Genomic DNA, 26499 nt, shown 5'->3' on the forward strand with positions numbered 1-26499 from the left:
AACATCGGAGTAACAGGGGAGGCTGACCCGAGCCTGGCCCGGCTCCACGCTCCCCACCCCCACCCCAATATCAGGGACTCGCATTTAATTGTCATTCATTTCCCCTCTCTGAGTTCAAACTAGGCACAGATCAAATGATTCCATGATGACAAACTGCCTGTCTCAACTGACCAGATTCCAGTGGCAAACACTACGCTGACCTTGGGCAGCTCCCTCTGCTCCCATCTCCTCGGGCCCTTGTGCTTCCGGGACTTTGTGGAGTAGGCTGGACATCAATGATAACACTAACAGTAGCCGGCCTGCCACCAAGCTCTTTACATAGGTGACGCCTATGTCTGTGCTTCATTGGCGTCATCTCACAAGGCCCTGAGCTAGCAGGAAATTGAGGTCTCAAGGGGAAAAGCCACCTGCCCCCAGTGACAACCAGGAAGTGCAAGACTCTGACCCAACCCCCATGCCTGACATCCCCAAACATGGGCTCAAAACCCCTTCCCCGGGATGGCTGTGTCCACCCCTCAGCAGGAGGAGGAGACCCCACAGCACCGGGTGAGAGGTCAGTGCTGAAGCCAGGGAGGCAGTTCTCAGCAGGGCACCTGTGTGGAGCCAGGGAAGCCAGGGCCACACTTGCAGGGTGAAGTGGGGAACCCGGAAGGCTGTGCAGTGGAGCAAAATGCTTGGTGCCCTGCGGGAATGAGTGGCCAAGGTGACACTGGGATGAAGGCAGCCGTGGAGCTGCAGGAACTGTGGGTGGCCCTCAGTGGCAGGCAGCCAGGCCAACAGGGGCTTTGGGCTGCCCGTCAGCCCCTCCCCTGCTCTGGAACTTTTGGAGGGCCATTACAAAGGGCATCAGCCCCAAGATACTCCTCTGGAATTCTGCCTGAAAGGCCCTTCACATTCCCTAATTGGCACTTACAACATTCAAGAACATTCTATGGTACCTTAAGTTTCTCCTCCCCCTCCAAGGGGCCCTTGAACCTTAAGGATAGGGCAGAAGGGGCTCCTCACCCTGGCCTCGAGGGCTTAGGATCCAGCTGGGGACCCCAGCCTCCCTGTGTGCTGGGCAGGAAAGTAGCTCCTTGTCACTGCTGTCCCTGGGAAAGGAAAAAAGGTTGAAGAACGGCTCAGAGCCAGCCTTCAGACCAGGCAGGAAGGGTTCAGAGCCAGCCTTCAGACCAGGCAGGCCTCCTGGATGTGCTTACTAACTCTGGGCTAGCTGCTCTGTGAGCTGGCTGGGAGTTCCCCTCTGCACCCCAGTTTCCTCCCCTGTAAGGTGGGAATAATAGTGCGTGCCTCTAGGATTAAGTGAACCAGTCACGCATGGGCTGAGAACCAGGTTTGGCATATTGTAGCTGCTCAGTGCGTTAGCTGTTATGATTGGACCACAACGTGCTTCCGTTTCAATTCTACGGGCATTTTGGAGGTCCTGCTGGATGCTAAGCACCGAAACCTCAACCCGGAACAAGACCAGAACAACCTGAACAACAGCAGGACCAGCGATGGCTCTCCCTGCTGGAGGATTCCGGAAGTCACCTGGCTCGACCAAGCCCCTTTCGTGTTCTCTGTGAGCCCACTCCCCAGAGCAGCTAGGCCTGATGTGCACAAGCAGACTAATAAAGGCTTGAGGACAAAAAGGGTTTTGAGTGATAGGTGAAAAAAGAAAGGAGATAGGGCTGGGCCAACAGACCTTCCCTTGTTGGTGGGAGCCCTCAGAGATGGGAGGAACCCCAGAGGCGAAGAGAGGGACATGGTGGGGGCACAAAAAAGGCTTCCAGAGCCACAGCCTGGGCGAATCCTGACATGGAGCCCAGCCTCATACGGCCTCTTTCCCTAGTGGTTGGCTTTGCTCCTGGCCTTAGGTAGCCCAACAGCTGGGCAAGGGGTCTGCCTGGGCAGGGGAAAGGTGCAGGGGCAGAAGGTAGCAGAGGGAGAAAAGGACACCCTGTCTGCCTCTAGCCCCAAAGACAAGTCCGAATGGGGCCAGAGGGAAATGGCTGAGCCTTGGGGTGCCCCAGGGTCTTGGAGGGGACCGGGTGTTCAGGTTTCGCACAAGTTCAGGAGGGGCCGGCGACCCCCCCTAACCCCGCCCCGGGAGGGTCCGCCAGGGACAGGCGTCCCTGGGATTGGAGGTGACCCCCCGTAGGCTCCGAAGCCCCGCCTCGGCCATGCACTGTCTGCTAGGCGCTCTTGGGGAGCCTAGGGGCCGTCTCGGAGAAATGGGGTGGTCCCCGCCAGGCGGCGGCGGGGCGGGCCCGGGGCGCCGAAGGGGTTAAGGCACCTGGGCCACCGCCCCTGCCGGCCCCTCCTCCCGCGGCCGGGAAGAGGAAAGTCGCGGCGGGGGCGCGGCCCGGCCTCCGTCCCCTCCCGCGCCTGCCGTCCCGCCGGCCCGAGCCGCGGCGCCCAGAGCTTGCGAGCCGCTCGCCCCTCCGCCGCTCCGGCCCGGGCCGCCATGTCGTTGTGGTGAGTGGGGCGGGGGACCGTCGGGGGCCTGGGCGGTGGCGCGGGCCCAGGGCTCCCCCTCCTCCGTGGCCACAGACGGGCGCCAGGACTCCCGAGATGGGAGATGCCCCCGCGCGCGCCGCGCCGGCCTCAGTTTCCCCGGGGCGGATGGGCGGGCGCGCCGGCGGCGGCGGGAGATGTTCGCGGTACGCGTCCCCGGACCCGTGGGGGTCGGCGGGGGGTCTCCGGGCGCCGCGCTCAGCTCCCCGGCCCCGCGGCCCTGGACACCGCTCCAGGACCCCGGCGGCTGGGACCCCAGGTCTTGCCGGCAGCTGGGTCCCCTCGCCCTTCCAGACCCCCGAGGGCCCCCTGCGCCCGGGCCACTCTCCTCCTCTGGGGGCTTCCTTCCGCGGGACCTCGGACCGCCGCCCGCCCGGCCCCTCTCCTCCCCTCCCAGGCTTTCCCTACGAATGGAGCGGACCCGGCAGGTGGAGCGCCCGCAGCCCAGGGCCTCGCCGCCTTCCCGGTGCACCCCCCGACCTCCCCCATCCCGGCCTCGGTGGGCGGCTTCCCTGGAACCCCTAGGGCTGGCAGGGCAGGACTGGAGCCCTCCGTTTCCTCCCCGGAGAGCTGGACCTTGGGTCACACCCCCCAGCCTGCACCTAAGGTGCCCCTGTCTTCCTCCAACCACATGCCCCAGCAACCTGGGGACCCTATGGGGAAAATGTCGCTCTATGGGGCTCAGCCTGCATTCACCCTGGTGCCTGGACTTGCAACCGGACCAGCCCTCAGGGCAACCCAGGCGTCTCCACGGGCTCCCTGTTTCTCCTGGCACCCTGCTCCTCCCCCTTCGAGGTCAGCAGCATCTCTCTGCTAGGCTAGCCCTGGAAGGCCACTCTGCTGTCCCCAGAGCTCTCAGCCCCCAGGTCTCCACTGGGGAGGGTCGGGCAGGTGTCCTGGCAGCCCCTGAAGGGTGAGATGAAGAGAGAAGGTCCTTCAGGGCAGGGACTCAGGCCCCGGGGCTTGGGACGACCTGCACTCCTGGCAGAGAGCTCTAATTTCTGCTTCTGAAATGGGTGTGACCGGGACGGGGGGCGGGGGGGCGTCTCTAGGCAAGAAGGGTCCTTCAAGGGCTGGGGCTGCGAATGTGCCCCCTCCCAGGGAGTAGAGCTGGAGCCTCATGACTTCTAATGGGGTGTTATGAGCTGGGGATGTTAAGGTAGGGGTGGGGGCAGTGCCATGCTAGAGGTGCTCACTGCATCCTTGGGCCTCCATCAACCATGAGGGCTGCTCTTTGTGGGGTGAGACAGACTGGAGAAGGGGGAAGAGGGCCAGTCTTCCTCAGGTCCCAAGCTCCAGCCGCTTTCCAGTGTGCCCCACATGTGATGGAGCTCCCGGGCGGCACAGAGGGTCAGAGGGTGCCCTCGCAATGACTCTGGCTCTGAGTTACCTAATGATACCGATACCTACTGCTGTGGGGGTTGCACAGGGAAATGAAAGTCACTGGGGTTCCGGGGTGGGGAACAGGGCAGAGGTTTCCACCTGAGGCCCTCCTGATAAGGTGACAGCATTCCCCCAACTGTGCACCCGCTGCCTGGTACTTTATATAGCACTCCAATCCTGTGTTTTAGCCCCATTTGGGGGAAAAAGAAATCGTGGCTCAGAGAGGTTGAAAACCACTCACTCAGCTTGTAAGCGTCGGGGCCTGATTCCACAGTGCTCCTTGAGGAGAGGGCAGAGTGGGAGAAAGAGGGCAGGGTGGGAGAGGAAGCGGGACCCTACCCTGACCGCTTAGGGACTCCGGGACTCAGCCTGTGCCCAGGTCCACTTGCCCATCTGGGACCACCCAGCCTCCCAAAGGGGGTGCCACGAGAGTCCTGGGCTCATCTTTTCTCTCTCCTCTGTACGGTCCGCTCTCTCCCACAGGAAGAAAACCGTCTACCGGAGTCTGTGCCTGGCCCTGGCCCTGCTCGTGGCGGTGACGGTGTTCCAGCGCAGTCTCACCCCTGGTCAGTTTCTACAGGAGCCTCCGCCACCCACCCTGGAACCACAGAAGGCCCAGAAGCCAAATGGACAGCTGGTGAACCCCAACAACTTCTGGAAGAACCTGAAAGATGTGGCTGCGCCCAGGCCCATGGCCTCTCAGGGGCCCCAGGCCTGGGATGTGACCACCACTAACTGCTCAGCCAATATCAACTTGACCCACCAGCCCTGGTTCCAGGGCCTGGAGCCGCAGTTCCGGCAGTTTCTCTTCTACCGCCACTGCCGCTACTTCCCCATGCTGCTGAACCACCCGGAGAAGTGCAGGGGCGATGTCTACCTGCTGGTGGTTGTCAAGTCGGTCATCACGCAGCACGACCGCCGCGAGGCCATCCGCCAGACCTGGGGCCGCGAGCGGCAGTCCGCAGGTGGGGGCCGAGGCGCCGTGCGCACCCTCTTCCTGCTGGGCACAGCCTCCAAGCAGGAGGAGCGCACGCACTACCAGCAGCTGCTGGCCTACGAAGACCGCCTCTATGGCGACATCCTGCAGTGGGACTTTCTCGACACCTTCTTCAACCTGACCCTCAAGGAGATCCACTTCCTCAAGTGGCTGGACATTTACTGTCCCCACGTCCCCTTCATTTTCAAAGGCGATGATGACGTCTTCGTCAACCCCACCAACCTGCTAGAATTTCTTGCTGACCGACAGCCACAGGAAAACCTGTTCGTGGGCGATGTCCTGCAGCATGCTCGGCCCATTCGCAGGAAAGACAACAAATACTACATCCCAGGGGCCCTATACAGCAAGGCCAGCTATCCGCCTTATGCAGGCGGCGGTGGCTTCCTTATGGCCGGCAGCCTGGCCCGGCGCCTGCACCATGCCTGCGACACCCTGGAGCTCTACCCAATCGACGACGTCTTTCTGGGCATGTGCCTGGAGGTGCTGGGCGTGCAGCCCATGGCCCACGAGGGCTTCAAGACTTTCGGCATCTCCCGGAACCGCAACAGCCGCATGAACAAGGAGCCGTGCTTTTTCCGCGCCATGCTCGTGGTGCACAAGCTGCTGCCCCCTGAGCTGCTGGCCATGTGGGGCCTGGTGCACAGCAATCTCACCTGCTCCCGCAAGCTCCAGGTGCTCTGACCCTGGCCGGGCCACTAGGACAGGCCAGGGCACGTGCTCCTGAGCCCCCATGGTATTGGGGCTGGAGCCACAGTGCCCAGGCCTAGCCATTGGTCCCCAAGGGGTGGAGGGTTGAGGCCTACGTGCCACTGGGTGTGGTGGGGTGCAGGTAGCCAGAAAGGGACCTCCCTATGTGGATAATTCTAGGAAACTGAGGCCCAGGAACGGTTCGAGCTGTCCAGTCTGGAGGCCCTCTCTGAGGAGCGAGGCGCCAGGCCCTGGCAGCCCTCCTGACCTGGGTCCGTTGCTGGCCCCCTCAGATGTGGTGGGAGGTCCTGGTGACCGTTGGAGGAACGCTGTGCTCAGGTACCTGGGCTAGGCCTGGCCTGATGGGTCTGTGGCCGCCCCCTGTCTTCACAGGGAAGAGTCTTCTGTGAAATGCCTCAGTCTCCCCAGAGGCCAGGCGGCCCTGGCAGGAGAAACTCAACCCTGTGCAGGCTCACAGGCAACCCCTAGTCCACGCCCTGGTCTCCTGGGAGAGAGGGCCCAGCAGGCTGTCCGCAGCCCCAGGCCTGCCTGGAGACAGGCCACCTCTGCAACAGGGCCTTCGCTCCTGGCTGTGTCCTGTAAGGTCTGGAAGGGCGACCACTCTGACTACCTCAGCGCCCCTCAGAATCTCCCTGGGGCTGCAGCCCTACCCCACCCCGACACAGGGCAGAAGAGCAGCGCTCCTGGCCCCCCAAAGTCCCAGAGCTGCTGACCCCCGCCCAAGGCAAGTCCCTCCCGCAGCCCCCACACCCCCAGGCCTGGCTCCTTGGCTGTAAAGCAGCCGGTTTGGCCCTAGAAGTGGACATTCCTCTATTACTGTGAAGTTTTATTTATGAAGAATTTGGAGGGAGAAGGCTCCAGGCTTCAGGAGGGGGTGGTGTCCTCCCTGGCCCTCCTCCCTTCCCTTCGCTCATTCCAGCTGCCTGCCCTCAGCACCCCCAGGCCCCTCACAGCCCAGCCCCCTCCAGACCCCTGCCCCACCGCACCCTGCTTTTCCAGGGCCTAGCAGACCAGCATCTGCCCTGGTGAAGGGATGGATCAGCCGTGGGGGTGGGTGCAGAAGGTTGCCACCTCCTACCTCAGCGGGGGTCACCTAGGAAAGATGGAGGGATTGACACTATTTTCTCAATAAAATGGGACTTTTTTTTTTTGGTGTGAAACTTCCTGTTCCCAGCTCCATCAGAGAGCCCGTCTGGGGCCAAGGTTGCCAGAGATTTCTGAAGACACAGCTTGTTCCTTGTTCTTGGCTGGTGGGCGCACAAGGACTTCTGGAAGGGATTTAGATGGGGCTGAGTGGTAGGATTAAAGTGGGGATGGGAGTACGGCAACAGAAAAACTGGGAGCTAGCAATGCACCCGGCCCTTGACCGTGCGCTGGTGGACAGCCGAGCTGTGGCTCAAGCGTGAGCCAGTGCCTTCCTGTCCCTGCCAAGGGTGAGGCCAGAGTTGGCCCCGAGGCTAATGTTTCAGTGGGTGGGATTAGGTCGGGTACAGAGGCTAGTGGGCTCCCTGAGGTCCCTTCCAGGCAACCTGAAAGCACTTAAATAGCTTATGGCCCTGTGCCAGGGACCTTGGCCCAAGCTGCTGACCTCCAGGGTGGGGAGGGAGCTGCCCCCAAGAAAAGAGTCACTCAGGCAGCGGTATGAGCAAGGCAGCCAGCAGCTCGCTGCCTGCCCCCAGCTCAGGGCAATCCCAGGGGGGTCAGATGCCCAGGAAGGAAAAGGGGACAGCGCTGCTGCTATGGAATCAGACCACCACTTCTCCTGTTGTCCTTCCCAGCTTCTCCCAAACCTCCCCTTTTCCCTAGTTTATAAGACAGGAGAAAAGGGAGAAAGCAAAAAGTTAGAAAGAAGCAGAAGTAAGATAAATGGCTAGATGACCTTGGCGCCACCACCTGGCCCTGGTGGTTAAAATAATAATAATAATATTAACTCCTGACCAAAACTACTGGTGTTATCTGTAAATTGCAGACATTGGATGAGAAAGCACTGTAAAACTTTTTGTTCTGTTTGCTGATGTGTGTAGCCCCCAGTCACGTTCCTCACGCTTACTTGATCTATTATGACCCTTTCACGTGGACCCCTTAGAGTTGTAAGCCCTTAAAAGGGCTAGGAATTTCTTTTTCGGGGAGCTCGGCTCTTAAGACGTGAGCCTGCTGACGCTCCCAGCTGAATAAAAACCTCTTCCTTCTTTAATCCAGTGTCTGAGGAGTTTTGTCTGCGACTCATCCTGCTACATTTCTTGGTTCCCTGACTGGGAAGCGAGGTAATTGACGGAAGGTCGAGGCGGCCCCTTAGGCGGCTTAGGCCTGCTCTGTGGAGCATCCCCGTGGGGGACTGCGGCCAGCTTGAGCGACGCGGATCCTCAGAGCGCTCCCGGGTAGGCGATGCTCTCACAGGTGGAATGCCTCGTCAGAGCAGTGCGTGGCAGGCCCCCGTGGAGGATCAGCGCAGTGGCTGAACACCGGGAAGGAACAGGCACTTGGAGTCCAGACATCTGAAACTTGGTAAGACTGGTCTTTGGAACTTACCCACTCCATTTGAGTGGAAGCGTGGCCTGATCACCCACCGTGTGCCTGTACCGGCACTTTGGTTTTTGTTTTTGACTTGACTTGAATTGCTTGATACTTTGGTTTTGGTTTTGGTTTTGACCTGTCTTGGATTTCTGGATACTCTGAGTTTGGTTTTCACTCTGGTTTGGTGTAAACTGAAAAAGTATGTGTGTGCCCTTTTTACCTGTTCTTTGTTCTGTGGTGTGCGTGTGGTGTGAGCTTGGTGTTTTGTCTCAAGGAACCATGGGTCAGACACAAAGTAAGCCTACTCCGCTAGGAACTGTGTTGAAAAATTTTAAGAAGGGATTTAATGGAGACTGTGGGGTTACTATGATACCAGGGAAACTTAGAACTTTGTGTGAAATAGATTGGCCAACATTAGAAGTGGATTGGCCATCAGAAGGAAGCCTGGACAGGTCCCTTGTTTCTAAGGTATGGCACAAGGTAACTGGTAAGTCAGGACACTCGGACCAGTTCCCATACATAGACACTTGGTTACAGCTGGTGCTAGACCCCCCACAGTGGCTAAGAGGGCAGGCAGCAGCAGTGCTAGTAGCAAAGGGACAGATAGCCAAGGAAGGATCCCCCTCCACCCGCCGAGGGAAATCAACTCCTGAAGTTCTGTTCGACCCAACATCAGAAGATCCATTGCAGGAGATGGCACCAGTGATCCCAGTGGTGCCCTCCCCTTACCAGGGAGAGAGGCTCCCCACTCTTGACCCCACAGTGCTTGTGCCTCCATAAGACAAACATATCCCTAGGCCACCCAGAGTAGACGAGAGAGGAGGTGAAGCCTCGGGAGAAACCCCTCCCTTGGCAGCTCGTTTAAGACCCACAACGGGGATACAAATGCCCCTGAGACAGCAGCGGTATACTGGGATAGATGAAGATGGCCAATGGTAGAGAGGCGTGTTTTTGTGTACCAGCCCTTCACCTCTGCCGACCTTCTCAACTGGAAAAACAATACCCCATCCTATACTGAAAAACCACAAGCTCTAATTGATTTGCTCCAAACTATTATCCAGACCCATAACCCCACTTGGGCTGATTGCCACCAGTTGCTCATGTTCCTCTTTAACACAGATGAAAGGCGGAGAGTGCTCCAAGCAGCAACTAAGTGGCTAGAGGAACATGCACCGGCTGATTACCAAAACCCCCAAGAGTATAGAAGGACCCAGTTACCAGGAACCGATCCCCAGTGGGACCCAAATGAAGGAGAGGATATGCAAAGGCTAAACCGATAACAGGGAAGCTCACTTGGAAGGATTAAAGAGGGGAGCCCAGAAGGCCACAAACGTTAACAAGGTCTCTGAGGTCAGTCAGGGAAAAGAAGAAAGTCCAGCACAATTCTGCGAGAGACCGTGAGGCCCATCGTATGTACACTCCCTTTGATCCCGATAGCCCTGAAAATCAGTGCATGATTACCATGGCTTTAGTTAGTCAAAGCACAGAAGACATTAGAAGAAAACTGCAGAAACAGGCTGGGTTTGCAGGGATGAACACATCACAGTTATTAGAAATAGCTAACCAGGTGTTTGTAAACAGGGATGCAGTAAGTCGTAAGGAAAACTGCAGAGAGAATGAACGTCAGGGCCGGCGAAAAGCTGACCTGTTAGCTGCAGCAATCAGAGGGGTCCCCTCAAAGAGGCAAGGGAAGGGGGGCCCCGGGAAAGAAACTCAGCCTGGCTGTCAGAGCTTGCAGTGTAACCAGTGTGCTTATTGTAAAGAAATAGGACATTGGAAGAACAAATGCCCCCAGCTAAAAGGAAAACAAGGTGACTCAGAGCAGGAGGCTCCCGACAAGGAGGAAGGGGCCCTGCTCAACCTGGCAGAAGAGTTATTGGGGCCGGGCGCGGTGGCTCACGCCTGTAATCCCAGCACTTTGAGAGGCCGAGACGGGCGGATCACGAGGTCAGGAGATCGAGACCATCTTGGCTAACACGGTGAAACCCTATTTCTACTAAAAATACAAAAAATTAGCCGGGCATGTTGGCGGGCGCCTGTAGTCCCAGCTACTCGGGAGGCTGAGGCAGGAGAATGGCGTGAACCCAGGAGGCGGAGCTTGCAGTGAGCTGAGATCGCGCCACTGCACTCCAACCTGGGGGACACGGCGAGAGACTCCATCTCAAAAAAAAAAAAAAAAAAGAGTTACTGGACTGAGGGGGACCGGGCTCAAGGGCCCACAAAGAGCCTATGGTCAGGATGACAGTCAGGGATAAAGACATTGATTTTCTTGTAGATACTGGTGCTGAACATTCGGTAGTAACTGCCCCGGTCGCCCCCTTATCCGAAAAGACTATTGACATAATCGGAGCCACGGGAGTTTCAGCAAAACAAGCTTTCTGCTTGCCCCGGACTTGTAATGTAGGAGGACATAAAGTGATTCATCAGTTTTTGTATATGCCTGGCTGTCCCTTGCCCTTGTTGGGAAGGGACTTGCTTAGCAAGCTGAGAGCCACTATCTCTTTTACAGAGCATGGCTCTTTGCTGCTAAAGTTACCTGGAACGGGAGTCATTATGACCCTTACGGTCCCCTGAGAGGAGGAATGGAGACTTTTCTTAACTGAGTCGGGCCAAGAGATAAGACCAGCTCTGGCTAAGCGGTGGCCAAGAGTGTGGGTGGAAGACAACCCTCCAGGGTTGGCAGTCAACCAAGCCCCCGTACTTATAGAAGTTAAGCCTGGGGCCCAGCCAGTTAGGCAAAAACAGTACCCGGTCCCCAGAGAAGCTCTTGAAGGTATCCAGGTCCATCTCAGGTGCCTAAGAACCTTTGGAATGATAGTTCCTTGTCAGTCTCCATGGAACACTCCCCTCCTGCCTGTTCCCAAGCCAGGGACCAAGGACTACAGGCCGATACAGGATTTGCGCTTGGTTAATCAGGCTACAGTGACTTTACATCCAACAGTACCTAACCTGTCCACATTGTTGGGGTTGCTGCCAGCTGAGGACAGCTGGTTCACCTGCTTGGACCTGAAAGATGCTTTCTTTAGCATCAGATTAGCCCCTGAGAGCCAGAAGCTGTTTGCCTTTCAGTGGGAAGATCCGGAGTCAGGTGTCACTACTCAGTACACTTGGACCCGGCTTCCCCAGGGGTTCAAGAACTCCCCCACCATCTTCGGGGAGGCGTTGGCTCGAGACCGCCAGAAGTTTCCCACCACGGACCTAGGCTGCGTGTTGCTCCAGTATGTTGATGACATTTTGCTGGGACAGCCCACGGCAGTGGGGTGCGCCAAGGGAACAGATGCTCTACTCCAGCACCTGGAGGACTGTGGATATAAGGTGTCCAAGAAAAAAGCTCGGATCTGCGGACGGCAGGTACGTTACTTGGGATTTACTATCCGACACGGGGAGTGCAGCCTGGGATCAGGAAAAAAGCAGGTCATTTGCAATCTACCGGAGCCTAAGACCGGAAGGCAGGTGAGAAAATTCTTAGGAGCTGTGGGGTTTTGCAGACTGCGGATCCCAAACTTTGCAGTATTAGCCAAGCGTTTGTATGAGGTCACAAAGTGGGGGGACCGGGAACCTTTTGAATGGGGATCCCAACAACAGCAAGCCTTTCATGAGTTAAAGGAAAAACTTATGTCAGCCCCAGCCCTGGGGCTACCCGATCTGACGAAGCCTTTTACATTGTATGTGTCAGAGAGAGAAAAGATGGCAGTTAGAGTTTTAACCCAAACTGTGGGGCCCTGGCCAAGGCCGGTGGCCTACCTCTCTAAACAACTAGACGGGGTTTCTAAAGGATGGCCCCCGTGTTTGAGGGCCTTGGCAGCAACTGCCCTGCTAGTACAAGAAGCAGATAAGCTGACTCTTGGGCAAAACCTGAACATAAAGGCCCCCCATGCTGTGGTGACTTTAATAAATACTAAAGGACATCATTGGCTAACAAATGCTAGACTCATCAAGTACCAAAGTTTGCTCTGTGAAAATCCCCGTATAACCATTGAAGTTTGTAACACCCTGAACCCCGCTACCTTGCTCCCGGTATCAGAGAGCCCTGTCGAGGATGACTGTGTAGAAGTGTTGGACTCAGTTTACTCTAGCAGACCTGACCTCCGGGACCAGCCTTGGGCATCAGTAGACTGGGAACTATACGTGGACGGGAGCAGCTTCATCAACCCACAAGGAGAGAGATGTGCAGGGTATGCAGCGGTAACCCTGGACACTGTAGTTGAAGCCAGATCGTTGCCCCAGGGCACTTCAGCCCAGAAAGCTGAACTCATTGCTTTAATTTGGGCCTTAGAACTCGGTGAAGGTAAGACTGTAAACATTTACACTGACTTTCGGTATGCCTTTTTAACCCTTCAAGTGCATGAAGCATCATATAAAGAAAAGGGCCTATTGAACTCTGGGGGAAAGGACATAAAATATCAACAAGAAATCTTGCAATTATTAGAAGCAGTATGGAAACCCCACAAGGTGGCAGTTATGCATTGCAGAGGACACCAGCGAGCTTCCACCTTGGTGGGTTTGGGGAATTCCCGTGCTGACTCAGAGTTCTGGAAAGGTAGAGCGGATGAATCGGACTATCAAAAATAGTTAAGAGAAAGTATGTCAGGAAACAGGATTAAAATGGATAGAGGCTCTCCCTATGGTATTATTTAAAATTAGATGTACCCCTCCTAAACGAACAGGATAGTCCCCTTATGAAATATTATATCATAGGCCCCCTCCCATATTGCGGGGACTTCCAGGCACTCCCCGAGAGTTAGGTGAAATTGAGTTACAGCGACAGCTACAGGCTTTAGGAAAAATTACACAAACAATCTTAGCCTGGGTAAATGAGAGATGCCGTGTTAGCTTATTCTCCCCAGTTCACCCTTTCTCCCCAGGTGATTGGGTGAGGATCAAGAACTGGAATGTAGCCTCTTTGTGCCCACGGTGGAAAGGACCCCAGACTGTCATCCTGACCACTCCCACCTCTGTGAAGGTTGAGGGAATCCCAGCCTGGATCCACCACAGCCATGTAAAACCTGCAGCGCCTGAAACCTGGGAGGCAAGACCAAGCCCGGACAACCCCTGCAGAGTGACCCTAAAGAAGATGACAAGCCCTGCTCCAGTCACACCCGGAAGCTGACTGGTTCACGCACGGCCAAAGCATGAGGAAGCTCATCGTGGGATTCATTTTGCTTAAATTTTGGACTTATACAGTAAGGGCTTCAACTGACCTGACTCAAACTGGGGACTGTTCCCAGTGTATTCACCAGGTCACTGAGGTAAGACAGCAAATTAAAACAATCTTTCTGTTCTATAGTTATTATGAATGTATGGGAACATTAAAAGAAACTTGATTGTATAATGCCACTCAGTACAAGGTACGTAGCCCGGGAAATGACCAACCTGATGTGTGTTATAACCCATCTGAGCCCCCTGTAACCACTGTTTTTGAAATAAGATTTAGAACTGGCCTTTTCCTAGGTGATACAAGTAAAATAATAACTAGAACAAAAGAAAAAGGAACCCCCAAACAAGTAACTTTAAGATTTGATGCTTGTGCAGCCATTAATAGTAACAAGCCAGGAACAGAATATGGTTCTCTTAACTGGGAAAGGGGCTACAGAGTAGAAAATAAATATGTTTGTCATGAGTCAGGGGTTTGTGAAAATTGTGTCTTTTGGCCATGTGTTATGTATTTGGGCTACTTGGAAAAAGAACAAAAAGGACTGGTTCATCTTCAGAGGGGGGAAGCCAACCCCTCCTGTGCTGCCGGTCACTGTAACTCACTAGAACTAATAATTACCAATCCCCTAGATCCCCATTGGAAAAAGGGAGAATGTGTAACCCTGGGGATCGATGGGACAGGGTTAAACCCCCAAGTTGCCATTTTAGTTAGAGGGGAGGTCCACAAGCGCTCTCCCAAACCGGTGTTTCAAACCTTTTATGAGGAGCTGAATCTGCCAGCACCAGAACTTACGAAAAAGACAAAAAATTTGTTTCTCCAATTAGCAGAAAATGTAGCTCATTCCCTTTATGTTACTTCTTGTTATGTATGCGGGGGAACCGCTATCGGAGACCGATGGCCTTGGGAAGCCCGAGAGTCAGCGCCTACTGACCCAGCTCCTGATATAATTCCAGTTCAGAAGGCCCAAGCTAGCAACTTCTGGGTCCTAAAACCTCAATTATTGGACAATACTGTATAGCTAGAGAAGGGAAAGACTTTATCATCCCTGTAGAAAAGCTTAAGTGTATAGGACAGAAGTTATACAACAGCACAACAAACACAATTACTTGGTGGGGCCTAAACCACACTGAAAAGAACCCATTTAGTAAATTTTCTAAATTAAAAACTGGCTGGGCTCATCCAGAATCTCATCAGGACTGGACGGCTCCTGCCGGACTATACTGAATATGTGGGCACAGAGCCTACATTCGGTTACCTAATCAATGGGCAGGCAGTTGTGTTATCGGCACTATTAAGCCATCTTTTTTCTTATTACCCATAAAAACGGGTGAGCTCCTAGGTTTCCCTGTCTACGCCTCTCGAGAAAAGAGAGGCATAGTTATAGGAAACTGGAAAGACAATGAGTGGCCCCCTGAAAGGATCATACAGTATTATGGGCCTGCCACATGGGCACAAGACGGCTCATGGGGATGCCGAACCCCCATCTACATGCTCAATCAGATCATACGGTTGCAGGCCGTCTTAGAAATAATTACTAATGAAACTGACAGAGCTTTGACTGTTTTAGCTCAGCAGGAAACCCAAATGAGGAATGCTGTCTATCAGAATAGACTGGCCTTGGACTACTTGCTGGCAGCTGAAGGAGGAGTTTGTGGAAAATTTAACTTAACCAATTGCTGCCTACAAATAGATGATCAAGGACAGATGGTTGAAAACATAGTCGGGGACATGACAAAGTTGGCACATACGCCTGTACAGGTTTGGCACAAGTTTGATCCTGAGTCTTTATTTGGAAAATGGTTTCCAGCTATAGGAGGATTTAAAACCCTCACTGTAGGTGTATCACTAGTAATAAGAACTTGCTTGCTGCTCCCCTGTGTATTACCCTTGCTTTTTCAAAGGATAAAAGGTTTTGTTGCTACTTTTGTTCATCAGAAAACTTCAGCACACGTGTATTATATGAATCACTATCACTCTATCTCACAAAGAGACTCAAAAAGTGAGGCTAAGAGTGAGAACTCCCACTAAAAACTGAAAATTCTCAAAGGGGGGAAATATGGAATGAGACCACCACTTCTCCTGTTGTCCTTCCCAGCTTCTCCCAACCTCCCCTTTTCTCTAGTTTATAAGACAGGAGAAAAGGGAGAAAGCAAAAAGTTGGAAAGAAACAGAAGTAAGATAAATAGCTAGACAACCTTGGCGCCACCACCTGGCCCTGGTGGTTAAAATAATAATAATAATATTAACCCCTGACTAAAACTACTGGTGTTATCTGTAAATTGCAGACATTGGATGAGAAAGCACTGTAAAACTTTTTGTTCTGTTTGCTGATGTGTGTAGCCCCCAGTCACGTTCCTCACGCTTACTTGATCTATTATGACCCTTTCACGTGGACCCCTTAGAGTTGTAAGCCCTTAAAAGGGCTAGGAATTTCTTTTTCGGGGAGCTCGGCTCTTAAGACGTGAGCCTGCTGACGCTCCCAGCTGAATAAAAACCTCTTCCTTCTTTAATCCAGTGTCTGAGGAGTTTTGTCTGTGACTCATCCTGCTACACTGCTGTTTCTCCCTCCTCAGCACAGGTCTTCCTACAGTTCTGTCTTGGCTAGCTGGCTGCATAATTTGCAGAGCCAGGTGCAAAATGAAATTACAGGACCCTGGTTCTAAAAAGGTATTAAGAATGTTACAGGCCGGGCTCACGCCTGTAATCCCAACACTTTGGGAGGCTGAGGTGGGAGGATGGCTTGAGCCCAGGAATTTGGGACCAGCCTGGGCACCATAGACCCCTGTCTCTACAAAAAAAAATTTTTTTTTTTTTGAGATGGAGTCTTGCTCTGTCGCCCAGGCTGGAGTGCAGTGGTGCAATCTCAGCTCACTGCAAGCTCTGCCTCCCAGGTTCACGTCATTCTCCTGCCTCAGCCTCCCAAGTAGCCGGGACTACAGGTGCCCGCCACCACACCTGGCTAATTTTTTTGTACAAAAAATTTTAAAATTACCTCAGAGTGGTGGCATGCACCTGTCTGAGGCCAAGGTTGCCAGAGATTGCCTCGGGAGGCTGAGGTGGGAGGATCCCTTGAGCCCAGGAGGTCGAGGCTACAGTGAGCTGTGATCGCATCACTGCACTCCAGCCTGGGTGACAGAGCGAGACACTGTCTCAAAAAAAAAAAAAAAAAAGAATTTAAGATTGCCACAGCAGAGCATTGAGCATTAAACCAAGTGCCGGGAGCTTCTGAGGGAGGCCTGCGACTGTGATGCCAGCCCTGTTTGTCCCTCCTCACCCTCAGAAGCCAGGTCCTGCTCTGGGCTGCAGAGAGGGGATTGGGGCTCACAGTTCAGCATGGGAGAGGGTAGCCCAGGGACACCCAGAAAATGGAGGTGGACGGGCCACAGGACCCAGCCCCAGGTGGAGGCCCAGAGGCAGTTATAGGTTCAGCTTTCCCTGAAGGATCAGGTAGAGGGAACCACATATACCAAGGGCTGCTGGGAGCGGGATGGATGCATTCTGAAGCGGAAAGGAGCTCCTCTCAGGGCTGGACCTGGGGTGAGAGAAGGGGTAGGAGGCTGGGAGGCAGGCAGGGCAGGTTCTCAGGTCTTCTAGATTCTGGAGTACTTTATCCTGAGCACAGAGGGACAAGGAGCAAAGGTTCACGGCAGCCTGAGGGAGCAGAGGGCAGTTTTGAGGCACCTCCGCCCCTCTCTCTGGCGCACTCTGGCCCATTCTGGTCATCTCCAGTGGGGCCCCACTCTGGAAAAATCAGGCATTTAGTTTTGCTTCCTGGTAATGATAACAACTGACATTTTATGGAGCACATTTCATATGCCTGGCACCCTGGTAAACATTTAACGTGTAGTCAGTATGACTTTAACTCAGGGTACAAATATGGTTACTTTTTAATTTTTCTCATTGATTGCTCAAATCACTCATGTACCATTACCGGCAGAAAAATCCAATATCAACCACTTGGAACCCACTCTCAAATTGTCCAAGAACCTCAGGGGTTTCCCTCCTCCAAAGAGAGGGTTCTCTGGAAAGTCTGAGCAGTCATCTCCAGTTATTCCCTCTCTCTCCACACAGGGGCGCTGTGGAACAGCGGGCCAGCACAGTCCTGTGGCTTCTGAGGCTTGGCTACCTTCACTGCACAGGCTGCGGTGGGGCCTATGCTTCCAAAACAAAGTTACCCTTCTCTCAGTCACCCTCACAAGCTCAACGACCTTTCTCCAAAGAGCAGCAGCATGCCAGGGGTGCTGGGTCCTATGGCCCCCAGTCAGCTACACAGTCTGTGGGGGAATCCCACAGACATACTCAGGTTCTCTCTGGCCTGGTGAAGCAACTTTTTAGACGGTAGATTTTAGTTAGTCCCAGGGTCTTAACTCTTTCCTCCTCAAAGGCCCTGGCTTTGCAAATGGTTCCCTCCTCCCCAGCAACCGGCTCTGCATTCCAAGGGGCCTTGAAAAGGGGTAGCCTTTGTCAGGCCTCAAAAAGTCCAGTTCCACTCTTCCCCCAGGGTAATGGGTGCCTAGTCAGTCACATTTACATAACTAAAGGAGACCACTCAAAGAATCCTACTCTTAACAAAGAAAGCCTGTTCCTAGGTGACTTATTCTGTGCACCTAAACTGGGAAGGAGCAGGGGGAAGCTTCTGGAATCCTGTTATACACCATGTCCAAAGTAAGAAATGGAAGGCTTTAAGAGAAGGATCCCACTGCTATTGTGTGACAGGCACGATTTGAACTCTGTGCCCTGCACACCTAACCCCCATACCCTACTGTCTCCCAAGAGCCTCCAGCCTCCCATCCTTTTTCCTTAGTAACTTAGTCATAAATCTGTGTTTGTTGTTTCTGTCTAAAAGGAGGAAAATGTTATGTCCAATGAGCGATTGAAATTGTGTTTGGGGGAGCCCAGCGTTATTAGGGCTGTAAGAAATAAATGTTTCCAGATGGTTATTTAAGCTATTGTGAAGAAAAACTTTTCTGTTCCAATGAAACACTATACATTATCTAAAGCACAGCCAGACCTGTCTGCTTCCAGCCCCATTCATGGTCTTTGAGCTATTTTGCACCTCTTTTTAAGTTGCAAGTACTGAGGGCTTTGCAAACTGTCTTGTCAGGTGAAGCTTCCATTGACTTCTCTTCCACCCCCACCAACACCCCCACGGTGGAAAAACCAGTTTGCCGCTGTTTGCAATTCAATTCCTTCACTCCGTATAAATTTGTGCTTTTTGATGTCTCCTTTGAACCAGATATAACATCTACCTTGTCCTTCTTAGGAGTAAAATAAATCTTTAACACATGCTCATTTTTTATTTCTGAACAAGGGGCATGAATTTACCTTTTTCTGAAAATTGTCTTTTACCAATTGCCTTTATGTGAAAATGAACACAGGTACATTATCGAACAGAATGTAATTTTTGCTTATATTTCTAAAACAAAACTTGAATCTTGGAATACATTGTATACTCACTATAGACCCTTCCAAAGTGAGCCAAAGCTTAGAGCTCAATCCTTTTAGAGGCTTTTGCCCCCCGGGAATTTGAGAAAATATCTAGTCCAGATCGCAACCAGACAGAATGAAACCGAATGAGTGAGTGGGTGCGGCGCGAGCCCAGGCATTTTTTATCTCTCCCAGGTGACTCCGGCGAGCACCCGGGTTGGGAACTACCGGCCCGGGCTGGGATTGACTGACCCTGCCGTACAGCCTGTGACCTATCACAAATCACCTTGGCTTTGTTTTTCCTCGGGGTGGCCGAATCCCACAGGAATGCACGGAATCCCTACCCTCACCCATGGCGAAGCTGCCCCCCTCGGGCTCCGCCTGCCCCCCGCGGCTCCTCGTCGCCGGGCAGCCAGGAGCTGCCGGATGGGCGCGGGCGTCCCAGGGCGCAGTGAGACCCAGAGCCCCTCGCGGAACCCGCCTGGGCTGTGCAGGGGACAACGCGTTCGGCCGTCGAGGGTGGGTGAGCCCTGTGTGTGTGGTGGGGGTGGCATCGTTGGATCCCGGGGGCCTGCGGAGGAGGTGGGGATCTCGGCGCCACCCGGTGCGCGCCCCGAGCGAGGGCATCTCCCCTCGGGACCAGCCGGCGGGGCTGGGCGAAGCGTGGGGTAAGGCGGCGTAGACCCCCCAGTGCCGGCTGCAGGGCCGCGGGTCGGGGCGGGGCCCCGCGAGGAGCAAGGGGCGGGCCGGGCTGGAGGGCTGGGTGAGTCCCGGCCCTGGCAATCCCAGGAGAGGGCAGGGAGCGCCCCCAACTGACCGCCGTGGGCATCGTGACGCTGAGGTGGATGGGAGACTGCACGATTTGAGCAGGTTGTGTGAAATCTGGAACTCCATTACTTGTACCCCAAGGCATCTTTTTTATGCGGATTTATGCTGGAAAGCGCCACACCAAGCTGTTAACAGGAATTGCTTCCTGGCACTGAGATTCCAGGGGCTGCTCGTTCCTTTCTCTGGCTCATCTGTGTAAGGAAGACTTTCCTCCGCGAGCCTTTCCACCAAGCTCAGGCCTGAGGCTTAGGAGGAATGTGCGAGATCCCGACAGCCTCGGAGGGAGTGAGGGGGCTTCGAGACCCTCAGGGCCACCTTAGGGGCCTCTACCAGGGAAGGAGAAATGGTCTTGTTTCACCGGCCAGGGAGGTGAGTGCAGCCCCTTCAGGACCTCAGAAATCCCTACGGGGGGCCCATCCTCAGAGGCCTGGTGAGGTCAGAACTAAGGCCTTGGATAGCAGGATACAGTTTGCTGTTCTAATTGTTTAGTATCTGATCTCATAGACAAATGATACAATAACCGATTTTTCATAAAATCTTAATATATAAAGCCAACGATGGCAAGGATATGTTTGGTTTCAAGTGACATGAGATTCTGCTTAGTTGGGCTTGGTGGCTCACACCTGTAACCCCAGCACTTTAAGAGGCCTAGATGGGCGGATCGCTTGAGCTCAGGAGTTTGAGACCAGCCTGGCAACATGGTGAAACCCCATCTCTACAAAAAAGTACAAAAATTAGCCAGGCATAGTGGCATGAGCACCTGTAGTCCCACCTACTGAGGGTTGCAGGGGGAGCTGAGATGGGAGGATCCTGGGAGGTTGAGGTTGCAGTGCCCATGCACTCCAGCCTGGGTGACAGAATGAGACCCTGTCTCAAAAAAAAAAAAAAAAAAGAAAAGAAAGAAAAGGAAAAAAGAAGGTCTGCTCGAACTGATTGCAACCAGCAAGGAGATTTGTGGGCTCACAGAAGTGAAAGTACAGGGATGCCTGCCTCGGGGCTGATGCAGGACAGAAACATAGAACAGCCACTCCCCATACTGGAGCTGCCTAGCTGGAAAGGGGCAGGTTGAGATTGCTCTCAGGTGGCCTGAAGGCAAAAGCTGCATATTAGCCACCACTCAGAACACGTGCTAGGGTCTAGAGGACGGAGGCAAATCTGGAAACAGCTGCCTGTCCACCATGACTGCCTGCAATTTGCTAAGACCACCTGCAATTTGCTAAGCGCTGATAGGGAGGCCAGGCTCAGCTCAGAGAGCTCAGCTCCTGCAGACCTAGTCGAATGTTTCTTGCTAGATTTTGTTTTATGTACTTTTGTAACCAAATGCTCCCATTTTTTCTAAGAAAAACGGAATGAATTACTTTTTTTTATTATCATTTTCTATTCTCTCCCCTTTCCCTCCTTCCTGTTTCCTACTCAGCCCTTCAGAAATGCAAATGTAACCGTTCATCTCCCCCTAGACATTCCCTTCAGGGCAATTTCTTCAACGGCTCCAAGACAGAGCTTTCCTTGAGAGCTGACAGTCGATTTGCTGACAGTTGATTTGCAGACCGAAGCGTACCTGCCACGGAACTTTTACCTCCATGGGGTGGCCTTGGAACTTCTGCTCTGCAAGCTGGAAGTGACCTTCATCCTCCAGGAGGGTATGTCGAAAGCATTCCCGCTTGGCCACTTTTACAATTTATTTCTGCCTGGGAAGGCACCAACTCAATTATCCAGTAGATAAGACACAGGGCAACAGGGGGACCCCTGCCTTGCATACTTCCTCACCCCCCACCTTATAAAAGTGTCCATGTTCTGCTCCAAAGGTGAAGCAGCACATTTAAAGGCAGGACACGTTGTGTCCCTTCCCCAAGCTACCTTTGGAATACATTCACTTTTCTTACACCAGACCTCGCGCTTGTTCGTTGGACTCTGCATGCGATGAGCAACTAACCTGCTTTTTAGTTATGCTCTGGAGCCATATTGTTTAGCACTTAGAAAATAGAGGTGGGTCTGGGCGCGGTGGCTCACGCCTGTAATCCCAGCATTTTGGGAGGCCGAGGCGGGTGGACCACTTGAGGTCAGGAATTCAAGACCAATCTGGCCAACTTGGTGAAACCCTGTCTCTACTAAAAATAGAAAAAATGAGCCCAGCATGGTGGCACATCCCTGTAATCCCAGTTACTCGGGAGGCTGAGGTATGAGAATTGCTTGAATATGGGAGGTGGAGGTTGCAGTGAGCCGAGATCACACCACTGCACTCCAGCCTGGGCCACAGAGTGAGACTCCGTCTCAAAAAAAAAAGAAAAGAAAAAGAAAAGAGAGGGTGTCTGATAAAATGTACCTTCTGTAGTGTGCAGCACAGTAAATCCAGCACCCCAGAGATGTCCTGCCCAGCTCCCTGGAACCCGTCTGTGCACACGATGAGATGTCACCTCTGTAATTAGCTTAGGTTACATGGCACAATTAGCCTTAAAATAGGGAGATATTCTGGGTGAGCCACATCTAATCCCATGAGACCTTAAAAGCAGAGAGCTTTCTCCCACTGGCGGCAGAAGAAGTCAGACTAGAAGCAGAATTCACATGCCATTGCTGACCTGAAGATGGAGGGACAAGGTGATAAGGAATCATAGCAAATTCTAGAAGCTAACAGCAGCCCCTGGCTGGCAGCCAGCAAGGAAATGGGAACTTCATACTGAATTCTGCCAGTAATAGAAATGAGCTTAGAAGAGGACCCTAAATTCCAGGGGAGGGATGCAGCCGGCCAACACCCTGATTTCAGCTTGGACAGAGAACGTAGCCATGCAGTACTGGTCTCCTGACCTATGGGACTATGGCAAAATAAATGGATGTTGTGTTAAAAAGAAAAACACCTAAACATTCAGAAAAAAAGAAAAATGTTGGCAGTACAAAGAGATATTGCCAGAAACACAAATATAGTGAGTCTTTAACATACTATTTAACAACCTAGAACAGATTTTTTTTTTTTTTTTTTTTTTTTTTTTTGAGACGGAGTCTTGCTCTGTCACCCAGGCTAGAGTGCAGTGGCGCAATCTCGGCTCACTGCAAGCTCCGCCTCCCGGGTTCATGCCATTCTCCTGCCTCAGCCTCTCCGAGTAGCTGGGACTACAGGCGCCCGCCACCACGCCCGGCTAATTTTTTGTATTTTTAGTAGAGACGGGGTTTCACCGTGGTCTCGATCTCCTGACCTCGTGATCCACCCGCCTCGGCCTCCCAAAGTGCTGGGATTACAAGCATGAGCCACCGCGCCCTAGAAGAGATTTAATTTACCAAAATCAGAGACATCAGGCCAGGCAGGGTGACTCACGCCTGTAATTCCAGTACTTTGGGAAGCCAAGTGGGTGGATCACTTAAGGCCAGGAGTTCAAGACAAACCTGACCAACATGGTGAAACCCCATCTCTACTGAAAATACAAAAGTTATCCGGGTGTGGTGGCATGCGCCTGTAATCCCAGCTCCTTGGGAGGCTAAGGCAGAAGAATCTCTCGAACCCGGGAGGCAGAGTTTGCAGTGAGCCAAGATTCCACCACTGCACTCCAGCCTGGCCTGGACAACAGAGCAAGACTCCCTCAAAAAAAAAAAATAAATAAAAATGAAAATAAATCAAAGACACCAAAGACCCAAACAATACCATGAGTAGTTTGAATCAAAGATCTGTATCAAATTCTGTACCACACACAGCTTGTATCTTCTTTTTGCATATGAAACCTTTACCATATATGTGTATTAGAAGGAAAGACAACATCAAGTATCCCCCAAGGCAGAAATTAAACAGGCCAAACTCTATGTCCATAATATATGGTAAATCAGAAATTACCCACAAAAGTAAACCAAACGAGAACAATGACAAAAATCCTAGCCTGTTTCTTAAATAACTGTTGAGTCAAAGAGAAAGTAAAAACTATAATGGTTCATTGTTTTGAAATTGGGAATACCACATAATTATATTTAAGGGAATAATGTCAGTTTATCTCATTTTGACTTCAAAGGGTGTTACTTGTCAGGCCTTGGGCTTAAGGCTGTAGCTACTGAACATTGCCCAACTTAACAACTATAAATGCATTCATTATTGTAAAAAAAAAAAAAAAAAAAGTAAAAACAAGTGAAATAATGTTTCAACTCAACATTGCATGAAAAGAATTTTATTTTTATTTATTTATTTTTTTGAAACAGGGTCTTGCTCTGTTGCCCAGGCTGGAGTGCAGTGGCTCCATCTTGGCTCACTGCAGCCTCTGCCTTCCAGGCTCAAGTGATCCTCCCACCTCAGCCTCCCAAGTAGCTGGGACTATAGGCATGCCCTCCAGGCCCAGCTAATTTTTGTATTGTTGGTAGAGATAGGGTTTCGCGATGTTGCCCAGGCTGGTCTCAATCTCCTGGGCTCAATGCATCCTTCCACCTCAGCCTCCCAAAGTGCTGAGACTACAGATACGAGCCAGCATGCTGGGCCAGAAAAGAACTTTATTTATTTATTTATTTTGAGACAGAGTCTTGCTCTGTCGCCCAAGCTGGAGTGCAGTGGTGTGATCTTGGCTCACTGCAACGTCCTCCACCTCCTGGGTTCAAGTGATTCCCCTGTCTCAGCCTCCTGAGTAGCTGGGATTACAGGCACCTGCCAACACACTCAGCCAATTTTTGTATTTTTAGTAGAGACGAGGTTTTGCCGTGTTGGCCAGGCTGGTCTTGTACTCCTGACCTCAGGTGATCTGCCCACCTCAGCCTCCCAAAGTGCTAGGATTACAGGTGTGAGCCACCGCACCCAGCCCGGAAAAGAAATAAAGACATAAGAGAGATGTGAGTCTAACTTAATGAATTTGAAAGGAGTAGATAAATAAATCCAAGTCGATTATTTTTTTGGTTTTTTTTGTTTTTTTTGTTTTTTTTGTTTTGTTTTTTGTTTTTTTTTTTGTTTTTTTGGTTTTTTTTGAGGCGGAGTCTTGCTCTGTCGCCCAGGCTGGAGTGCAATGGTGCTATCTCGGCTCACTGCAAGCTCCACCTCCCGGGTTCATGCCTATCTCCTCCCTCAGCCTCCTGAGTAGCTGGGACTACAGGCACCCGCCACCGCACCCGGCTAATTTTTTTTGTATTTTTAGTAGAGATGGGGTTTCACCGTGTTAGCTAGGATGGTCTTGATCTCCTGACCTCGTGATCCGCCCACCTCGGCCTCCCAAAGTGCTGGGATTACAGGCGTGAGCTACCACGCTCGGCCTCGATTATTTTTTTAAAAAAGCATTAAAATAGCTAAACCTATGCCAAATTTAATGAAAGACAAATGTAATTAACAAGTTAATTAAATGCAATTTAAAGTGTAAAAGTATAAGAATTATAATTCATATATGAATAGATTTTTAATTTTTTATTTTTTAAATTAATTTTTCTTTTACAGACAGAGTCCTGCTCTGTCAACCAGGCTGGAGGGCAGAGGAGCGATCATAGCACACTGTAGCCTTGACCTCCTGGGCTCAAGCAATCCTCTTGCCTCAGCCTCCTGAGAAGCTAGGACTACAGGCATGTGATACCACACCTTGCCATGAGTAGATTTTAAATCTTATTGAAAAGTATGCAGCCTGGGCAACATGGAAAAACCCCATCTCTACTAAAAATACAAATATTAGCCAGGCATTGTAGGATGCACCTGTAGTCTCAGCTACCTGGGAGGCTGAGGCAGGAGAATTGCTTAAACCCAGGAGGTGGAGGTTGCAGTGAGCCGAGATTGTGCCACTGTACTCCAGCCTGGGTGACATAGTGAGACTCTGTCTCAAAAAAAAGGAAAAGTATGGTTCAAATAAACAAAAGGAATAGAGTCAAAAAGAAAGGAAGCCAGGTGTGGCACATGGTGTACTCCCATCTATTAGGGAGGCTAAGGTAGGAGGCTCACTGGAGCCCAGGCATTCAAAGCTGCAGTAAGCTGTGACCGTCCCACTGCACTCCAGCCTGTGCAACAGAGCCAGACCCTGTCTTTAAAAATAAAGAAAACCCATATGCTCCCATAATCCAGGAACAATTGGAAAGAGTTATCAATCACCTTCCCAGCGTCTCTAGAGACCATTTGGGCAGTAAGTTCTTTCAGGCAGTAAGTTCTTTCACACTCCCAAGAAACAACTAGTTCTAGCCTATGAGCCCATTTTTGCCATGGCAAAAAATGACAAGCTCTCCAATTCATTGTATGAAATTAATATAACACTAATCCCAAACCCAGCAAATAGAGCACAGCTAAATTACCCCTGATTCCCACAAACTGCATTGTAGCCAGAAGCCGCCTTGCTATCCTGGTTTCATAGCTTTCAGGTACTTGGCTCCTCATTTGTTCCTAAATCCTACTGATAGGGACATGAGGCAGGAAAAAAAAAAAAAAAAAAAAAAAAAGAAAGAATCTGCCAAAGATGGCTGGACTTCAGGGGAAGATTATCTACCTTCCATCCCCTTAACAGCTCTCCTTCCCGCTGAAAGCCTTTTTTTTTTTTTGAGACAGAATTTCACTCTGTCGCCCAGGCTGGGGTGCAGTGACACATGCCCTCCAGGCCCAGCTAATTTTTGTATTTTTGGCTCACTGCAACCTCTGTCTCCCGGGTTTAAGCAATTCTCCTGCCTCAGCCTCCCGAGTAGCTAGGACTACAGGCACACGCCACCACACCCAGCTAATTTTTGTATTTTTAGTGGAGATGGGGTTTCTTTTTTTTTTCCACAGGTGTGAGCCACGGTGCCCCAACCAAGCCATTTTCATTGACAATAAAATCTCCCACATTTGCTCTCCTTCAATTCGTTCGTGTGACCTCATTTTTCCTGGATGACAGACAAGAGCTTGGGAGCCACAAGTGTGGAAACAAAAGGCTGTCACACTGGCCCTTTGCCCTCACTAGCAGAGGGCAGCCATGGGCCCACTGAGAGATGTTAACACTTAAGCCGTCCATGGACAGCAGAGCTAAAGAGCACTCTAACATGGCCTCTGGGGCCCCGGGAGTCGCAGGCACCCTGCCTGGACACTGTCGTGGGA

General features: G+C 52.1%; 2 protein-coding genes, 1 long non-coding RNA gene and 1 pseudogene across 5 annotated transcripts in view; all 4 read left to right on the plus strand.

Annotated features, from left to right (window-relative positions):
* The window catches only part of ARMC9 (armadillo repeat containing 9), a 203459-nt gene extending 201001 nt beyond the window's left edge, over nt 1–2458 (plus strand). Inside the window, exon 24 of one of the 3 annotated variants that reach the window (XR_010122244.1) lies at nt 1421–1443. Coding sequence is in view for 1 of the 3 variants with exons in the window: in XM_063645291.1 (XP_063501361.1) it covers nt 1421–1478 (58 nt within the window). In the remaining 2 variants the exon portion in view is untranslated. Of the gene's footprint in view, nt 1–1420 lie in introns of all 3 variants that reach the window. The other 2 variants (XR_010122243.1, XM_063645291.1) reach the window with 2 other exon arrangements.
* On the plus strand, nt 2275–7778 carry B3GNT7 (UDP-GlcNAc:betaGal beta-1,3-N-acetylglucosaminyltransferase 7). The gene is made up of 2 exons (XM_055290962.2): nt 2275–2457; nt 4363–7778. Exons 1-2 carry the CDS (start codon nt 2447–2449, stop codon nt 5555–5557), a joined length of 1206 nt encoding a protein of 401 aa, XP_055146937.1. The 5' UTR covers nt 2275–2446; the 3' UTR covers nt 5558–7778.
* Nucleotides 7779–13206: 5428 nt separating this feature from the next.
* On the plus strand, nt 13207–15763 carry LOC129488571 (endogenous retrovirus group 3 member 1 Env polyprotein-like; annotated as a pseudogene).
* A 4321-nt stretch (nt 15764–20084) lies between these two features.
* On the plus strand, nt 20085–26259 carry LOC134737415 (uncharacterized). Its single transcript, XR_010122317.1, has 2 exons — nt 20085–21148; nt 26194–26259. It is a non-coding gene; the product is annotated as an uncharacterized lncRNA (long non-coding RNA).
* Nucleotides 26260–26499: the final 240 nt, after the last annotated feature.

Source organism: Symphalangus syndactylus, chromosome 8, assembly GCF_028878055.3.
Source record: "Symphalangus syndactylus isolate Jambi chromosome 8, NHGRI_mSymSyn1-v2.1_pri, whole genome shotgun sequence".
NCBI classification, from domain to species: domain Eukaryota; kingdom Metazoa; phylum Chordata; class Mammalia; order Primates; family Hylobatidae; genus Symphalangus; species Symphalangus syndactylus.